Here is an 8,100-nt window from a genome sequence, read left to right on the forward strand (position 1 = left end):
AGAAGTGTTAAAAATGTCAGCCATAATAATGGACTTCTTATATGTGGCAGAATCCACATGGAAACAAATTCTCATAAGTGTAATGAAAGTAAGAAAGCTTTAGGTCACCTCTTATTCCTTATTCAACAGGCACCAACTCACCCTGGTGAGAAACCTTTGGAATTTGATCACTATGGAAAATTCTTCAGAAAGAACTGTCACCTTATTTGTACAAGATATTACAAGGGACAGAAATGCTACAAATATAAAGAATACAGGAAAGATTGTGACCATTTCTTAACTCTTAGGAGTCATATGAGTACTCACTCTGAAGACAATATTTCTGAATTTATTGACTGTGACAGAGTTTTCAATCTAGAGTCATCCTGTAGGGAACACTCAAGAACTCTCACAGGAGAGAAATCTGAGTGTAATCAATGTCTTCTGTCCTTCAGCTTACACTCTTCCTTTTCAGGACATGTGCAAAACCCTATTGGAGAGAAACTCTGCGAATGCAATGACTATGGACAAAGACCTTCCCTTAGGGTGCACAAAAACTCGTGTACTGAGAAGGGAAGCTTAAAATGTGATAAACATGGGAAGGTTTTTACTGGCCCTTTGTCCCTTCAGAAATGTGAGAGACTTCACACTGCAGAGAAACCTTATGAATGTAGTGACTGTGGGAAAATATTCATTTTTCACTCTTCCCTTAAGAAACATGTGAGATCACACACTGGAGAGAAGCCTTATGAATGTAATCATTGTGGAAAATTCTTCAGCCAGAGCTCTCATCTTAATGTGCACAAAAGAACTCACACTGGAGAGAAACCCTATGACTGTAAGGAATGTGGCAAGGCTTTCACTGTTCCTTCCTCCCTCCAAAAACATATGAGAACCCACACTGGAGAGAAGCCCTATGAATGCAGTGACTGTGGAAAAGCCTTTATTGATCAGTCATCCCTTAAGAAACATCAACGCTCTCACACCGGAGAGAAACCTTATGAGTGTGATCAATGTGGAAAATCCTTCAGCACGGGCTCTTATCTTATTGTGCACAAGAGAATGCACACTGGAGAGAAAACCTATGAATGTAGCGAATGTGGGAAGGCCTTTAGGAATTCCTCTTGCCTGCGGGTACATGTGAGAACTCACACAGGAGAAAAACCCTATAAATGTATTCACTGTGGAAAAGCATTCAGCACCAGCACTAACCTTATAATTCACAAGCGAATACATACAGGGCAAAAACTTTAAGAATGAAATGACTACAGGCTAGCTTTAAGTGGCCCTTCACACCTCATTCCTCACTCTAGAACTCACACTGGAGAGAAACCTCATTGTAAGCAATGGTGAAAGCCTTTAGGCACAACTCTCAACTTAACCTTATACAGGGAGCAACCTTCTGTTACAGTTCTGTGATTGTCTTTATCAGTGAGTGTTTCATCCTTAAAGTTTGACAACTCATTAATGGAGTATTAAATGTAATGTAGCATTCTAAATTTCCCTTGATTTACATCACAGAAGTTTTGATCGATAATGTTTTCATTGTAATTTAGAACTTAATATTGTCCAATTCTCATCAAGATGTCTTGGATCTATACAAGATTCTTGGATTTAGAAATGTATTTTAATGTGAAAACTGCATATTTTAACTATTTTTTAGTTATAGATTTCTAATTTAATTACATTGTGCACTCAAAATATGGTCTTCATGATATAGATTCTAAATGACACATACTCAGATAGAAAATGGTTGGAGATTTGCTTTGTGGCCTAATGTGTCAGATAGAACCAGTTGCTGTTCCGTATTCATTGCTCCCTTCCTTAAAGTAACAGAATGATAATTGTGTTCAAGTTGGCAGTGTGGACAGTTTGTTAAGGAATTATCTAGCTTTCCTTGTAGCTATGAGTGCCCATGAGCCCACAGTCCTGGCCAATGAGAAAGAGTGAGAGCTGCTCCTGGGTCTAAAAAGCACTGCCCTGACTGGTCCCAAGGGAACTATTCTGATTGGTCAGTGAAGATATTGATGAATATGGCTGCACAGCTCCTATTGGGTGGGAAAACCTCAGTCCTATTGGTTGAAATAGGATTCTAGGATTCCTCTGTGAGGACTGGCTTGCAGAAACACAGTGCAGGAAGGCAGTCCAGTGCAGAGGCAGGCAGCTTAATGTAGGCTTCTCCCTAAAGTGTGGTTTGTGTGAGAGGACTCTGTATAGAAATGGCTGCTAGGCTCTGTTTTAAAAATTAACTCCAGTTAAGCCATCAGGAGCCCTTCTTAGTAGGTATCTTCTTTCTTAGGGTCCACACAACTTACCCTCAAGTAGTTCACCAAAAAATGTATGTCTTTAGAGAGGGAACCAACACATAATGATTTTTAAAATCCTAGGTTAGATCATGTCATGTGTCTGCTCAAACCACACTGTTGGTCCACACACCGAAGGGTCTTGGGTTCAATTCTTAGACAAACGCAGATACCAGGGTTGCAGGTGCAATCCTGGCCCCAGTAGGGTGTGTGCAGGAGGCAACCAATTGATGTATCTCTCTCACATCAATGATTTTCTCTCTTTTTCCTCTCTCTCTCCCTCACTCCCTCCCTCTCTAAAAATCAAGGAAAAAATATTCTCAGGCGAGGATTAACAAAAAAATAAATAAACCCCTGCAATGAGTCCTCAGTCACTCAGATGCCTGTCTTCCTCTTAGCTGCTATGCACCCCCAATGGCTCTGCTGCAGCCACATTGCCTCAGACAACCTCCCACCTCAGGGTCTTGGTATTAACCTCACCCTCTGCCTGGGGCACTGTTTCCCCAGATGTGCACTCACCTAAATCATTCAACATCTTCACAAATGTAACTTTCTCAATGAGGTTTATGAAGACCATTGGTTTTAATATGACAGCCTGCTCCTTCTCATACCCCTGATTCTCTTGATCCTGTGGCAGTTGAGCCTAAAATAATGACTGACAGATAGTAAATAATCAGTAAAAATAGGTTAGATAAGTTGAATAAAAAATGTGGTTCTGAAGGGGCTGCCAGTAACATTGACTCCTCATCACAGATTGCCCAACGTGGAAAGGAGACATGCTTGTGCTGATCAGAATTTTTTTTACACATAGGAGCTTAAATAAATCTAGTTTCTATTAAGTAGTGAAGCTACCAGACGTGAGTAGTGAGAGCAGCAGTTCCCCAGTATAAGAAAATAAAGCTGATCATCTGAAAGGAAGTCCTCGCAGGGTTTGAGCTCCTATGTGCCATTGTGCCCAGTGCACAGCTGAGCCAAGAATTCATGCACAAGCAACTTTATTGGAAGAAGTAAGGAACACGGAACATGAGTTAGACAGAGGAGATGTGATACAGGGTAGAAAATACAGCCAATAAAATTTACCGTGTGTCATTTCCCACAGCGAGTAAGCTGAGTTTTCATCCTGAAAGGAAATTCTGGAAAGCGGCACAAGATTCAAACTTCAGAATTATCTCAGCTGAGGTGTGAAGGATAATGTTATACCCCATGTCTCTCCATCAAGAGCTGTCCCTGGGGCATGATTCCCTGTCACTTCTGCCACCATGTATTGGGAAAAGTAAGTTCCACCTGATGCTGACCATGGCAATCAGGCTGGTGTGCGAAGCCAATACTGAGAGGATCTCAGAAAACATGGGAGCAGTGCTGACCAATTTTAACAGATCTTACTACTTCACCCTTCACTGCAAACACAATTCTGTCAACACTCTTCTCAACAGTCCACAACGTGTAACTACTATTCCTGATGGCACCTCCAGAGAGTACCCTCCCCCAAAGATAAACCACTGGACACAGCAAGTCTTACTCTAGTGTATTCATTATTACATGTTTTAGGATCTTGGGGTATCTTAAAACTACAATGATGTGAAATAAAGATACAATAAAAGAGAGTGAAGAAGAAAGGAAGAAAGGGAGAAAAAAGAAAGGAAGAAAAAAGGCAAAGACTGGAGCAACATCTAAGAGTTATCTATGCAATATATTAAAATGAATCACCTGAACAAACTGGCTTTCAAATCTAGCTTCCTATTTTTGAAGTTGAAAATCTCAACACTGTTACAGGGAAGTTGTGCTAGCTCAGGACTGTGGGTTCAGTGTCAGTTTAGAGTCCCTCTCAATCTCAACCTCTTTCTCTGAAAAATGGAGTAAATGAGATAAAATAGCTCAAAGAAATGTTTTCATAACCACATAAAATTATACATGTAAAGCAGTGATTTTCAATCTTTTTCATCTTATGGCACATAAATTACTAAAATTCTGTGGCACACCAAAAATGTATTTATTGCTGTTCTGTCCAAAAAAAAATAGGTATAATTTCTATTCATTCACACAGGACAGCTATTGTTGGTTTTGGCTGTTGTCATCTTTTTAAATATATCCTTTTATTTCAGAGAGAGAGAGAGAGAGGGAGAGAGAGACAGAAACACTAATGATGCGAGATAATCATTGATTGGCTGCCTCCTATACACCCCCACTGGGGATTGAGCCCACAACCTGGGCATGTGCCCTGACTTGGAATTGAACTGTGACCTCCTGGTTCATAGGTCAATGCTCAACCGCTGAGCCACGCCAGCCAGGTTGTTGTCATTTTTTAAATTTGACAACCTAAGGGAAAAGAGGTCAGTGGGTCTGACTAAATAGTCAGGTAGTGCAAGTTTTAAAAATTTTTGCAGTTGAAAATCACAGATGTAAAGCAACAAGCAATTTTGATATAGTAAGCAATTTTTATGATTAATGTGTGATTTTTGTTCCATTTCTTCCAGAGAAAAATAAACACACAACCAAATTAAGGTGAAGAATATCAACATTTGAGAAGATAATTTGGGGGCAGGGACCATGTCAGCACTTCATATAAGTGCTTGAAATCTAATGTTAGAAATCTCAGGAATGGCTGTAAGAAAGATAAAAACTCAATGGGCTGCAAATAGAGAAAAAAAAAAGACAAAAAGAGTTACTGAAGGGAAACAAAAACAAAATAAACAAATCAACAAAATAGAAACAGACTCAGAGAACAGACTAGTGCTTGTCAGGAGAGAGGGAGTTGGGGGACTGGGTGAAAAAGGTGAAGGGATTAAGAATACAAATTAATAGTTACAAAGTACTCATGGAATATAAAGTACAGCATAGGGAATATAGTCAATAACATTGTAATAAATATATGTGGTGCCAGGTGTGTACTAGAAATATTGGGGGAAACACTTTGTAAAGTATGTAATTGCCTGACTGCTATGCTGTATACCTGAAACTAATACAAAATAATACTGATATAAACTGTAATTGAAAATTAAATTTAAAAAGAAAAGAAAAAGTAAGTCATAGGAGCTTTGAGAATAGAAGAAATGAAGCATGTGTTTCAGGAAAGGAAAAGGATCAGATTTAAATCCATGACATTGGCCTTTGGGGACTTCAGTGTTTACTTAGTTCTGAGGCAAGTGACCCATCACAGACAAGGGGCTCCTTGCCTAAGGAGCCTTCCCAAGGCCCCCTTCACATCCTTGTTCCTCAGGCTGTAGATAAAGGGGTTCAGCATGGGGGTGACTATGGTGTACATGACTGAGGCAACTGAGTTTTGTAGGGAAGAATGGGTCACAGCAGAACTGAGGTAGACCCCCAGGCTTGTCCCATAGTACAAGGAGACCACAGAGAGGTGAGACCCACAGGTGGAAAATGCTTTATATTTTCCCTCTGCAGAGGACATTCTCATTAAAGAGGAGACAATCTTAGAGTAAGAAAAGAGAATTCCAGTAAAAGGAAACACTCCCAGTAAGGCAGTAGTCACATACAAGAAGATGTCATTGATGAGGGTGTCAGAGCAGGCCACCTTGAGAATCTGAGTCAGTTCACAGAAGAAATGTGGAATTTCAGTACCTACACAGAAGGACAACTGCCTCATCAGTAGAATATGAGTGAGGGAGACCCAGAAAATGATGAACCAACACAACAGAACCAGGAAGCCACAGAGCCAGGGGTTCATGATGACCAGGTAGTGCAGGGGGTGGCAGATGGCCACATACCGATCATAGGCCATCACAGTCAGAAGGAACCCATCCAACCCAGCAAAAATCATGAAAAAATATGCCTGAATGAAGCATCCGATATAGGAGATGGCTTTGCTCTGTGTCTGGATGTTCAGCAGCATCTTCGGGATAATGGTGGAGGTGAAACAGATGTCAATAGAGGACAGGTTGGAGAGGAAGAAGTACATGGGCGTGTGCAGGTGGGAGTCAGAGCTGATAGCCAGGATGATGAGAAGGTTCCCAAGTATAGTGACCAGGTACATGGACAGTAACACTCCAAAGAGGAAGGGCTGTAGTTCAGGATCCTCTGAGAGACCCAGGAGCAGAAATTCTGATATTTCTGTGTAGTTTCCTGCTTCCATGTAGCTGGTGTGTGTGCTGGAGACAAAGGCCAAATAAATGTTTAGAGAACTGCCAACTGCAACATCAGCTAGTGGTCACCTTTAGATTCCACCTTTGTGAGGACATCCTTCTAATGACTATGATTCACTCAGACAAACGGTAGCCATTTTCATTTTAAATGTAATCGTTTAGCCCAGGGGTGGGCAACCTTTTTGTGAGTGCGTGCCAAAACCAGGAAAATCTCTGACTCAAAATTCTTCTGCGTGACAACTCTAATTTTTTGAGAACATGTTACGCCTACTTGATATCTCTTAAGGTGTACGTATGTGAAGAGCCTTGAAGAAATAATAAAATTCATTTGAGTGACAAAAACACATTATATGATGATGAAAAATACATTTATTTTTTAATGTATACATGTACACTGATAGTCCGACAGAAAACTTTAGGACTCCGTTTGATATTATCAGTGGGACTTTTGCTGCCGCATCAAGGTTGTTTCCCCAGGTGGGGATATTTTCCTGGAGTTAGGAATTAACGGGACTAAGGAAGGGAATGAATCAGTAAAACCCCTTAGTGTTACAGAAATACCATGTACTACTTATAAAGAACTAGGACTAAGACTGTTGGCAATAAATTTGGGACTTGTTGGGTCCACATCCCCAGGGGTCTGCCCACCAGGGAAAGCACCAAAGCCTATGCCCCTGGAGACCTACCGACACAGGGCAGTCCCAGGGAAGGCAAGCAGCGGGGCTGGGAGGACATAACCTTTACTGGGTAGGATAATCTCCTTTAGTCACTTCCTTATAGCTTATCTGTAGAGCTGTAGAATAGTGACCTTGGAATAGCCCTTATAATGGAACACAGTAGGATAATCCTATCCTGTCCCTTGGGGGCATGATTCCCTGTCACTTCTGCCACCATGTATTGGGAAAAGTAAGTTCCACCTGGTGCTGACCATGGCAATCAGGCTGGTGTGCGATGCCAATACTGAGAGGATCTCAGAAAACATGGGAGCAGTGCTGACCAATTTTAACAGATCTTACTACTTCACCCTTCACTGCAAACACAATTCTGTCAACACTCTTCTCAACAGTCCACAACGTGTAACTACTATTCCTGATGGCACCTCCAGAGAGTACCCTCCCTCAAAGATAAACCACTTGACACAGTAAAGAGGAATCATAACCATAATGGCAATAGAAAATGCATTTGAGAAAACATAACAGCCATTACTGTGTTAGCAGCCAGAACAGAGCCTCTCACAACAAGAGGAAACTGAGGACAATTTCTTAGCCCAGTAAAGAATAATTGTTCTTAAACTGCAGCAAACAATATATTCTACAGAAAAACACTAAAACATTTGAGTTAAATTCATGAATTTAACTCAGACCAAGGCAGTCTCCTCCAGCATCAACCACTCCTGAATCAATAGTCTCCAACATCAACCATTCCAATGTCAACGGTCTCCTGAATATTCCAAGAGATAGGTAAAACAAGGAAATAAAATTAGTCTGGGGACTGAAGGTCAGAAACAACGACATCATTTAGAGAAACTATTGTGGGCACTAAACAATGAGAATAAAAACTATTAAGTGCTATGAGTAAGTCCACTCTGCTGCAAAACAAGTTAGGGACTATAAGAGAAAAATCCAGTCACATGAGGAACAGCACAAACAATACCTCGTGCACAGCAGATCTCCATGAATAATTAATAAATAAATAATTGGACACAGGATATCCAAGAA

General features: G+C 40.7%; 2 protein-coding genes across 5 annotated transcripts in view; one reads left to right on the plus strand and one right to left on the minus strand.

The window, feature by feature from the left end:
- Positions 1 to 1,938, plus strand: part of ZNF177 (zinc finger protein 177) — a 24,126-nt gene extending 22,188 nt beyond the window's left edge. For all 4 annotated transcript variants that reach the window (XM_015565297.1, XM_015565298.1, XM_015565299.1 and 1 more), the window contains one exon: positions 130 to 1,938. In XM_015565297.1, the coding sequence (XP_015420783.1) occupies positions 130 to 1,233 (1,104 nt within the window). In that variant the 3' untranslated portion in view covers positions 1,234 to 1,938. The remainder of the gene's footprint in view (positions 1 to 129) is intronic.
- A 3,334-nt stretch (positions 1,939 to 5,272) lies between these two features.
- On the minus strand, positions 5,273 to 6,572 carry LOC102752091 (olfactory receptor 7D4). Its single transcript, XM_006765690.2, has one exon. It carries the CDS (start codon positions 6,370 to 6,372, stop codon positions 5,434 to 5,436), a length of 939 nt encoding a protein of 312 aa, XP_006765753.1. The 5' UTR covers positions 6,373 to 6,572; the 3' UTR covers positions 5,273 to 5,433.
- Positions 6,573 to 8,100: the final 1,528 nt, after the last annotated feature.

The sequence above is a fragment of the Myotis davidii genome, unplaced genomic scaffold (genome assembly GCF_000327345.1).
Source record: "Myotis davidii unplaced genomic scaffold, ASM32734v1 scaffold1240, whole genome shotgun sequence".
Taxonomy (NCBI): domain Eukaryota; kingdom Metazoa; phylum Chordata; class Mammalia; order Chiroptera; family Vespertilionidae; genus Myotis; species Myotis davidii.

What these genes read in the sequence shown, in the direction of transcription:
- LOC102752091 (XM_006765690.2), bottom strand. Translation starts at nt 6,372, where the DNA reads ATGGAAGCAGGAAACTACACAGAAATATCAGAATTTCTGCTCCTGGGT.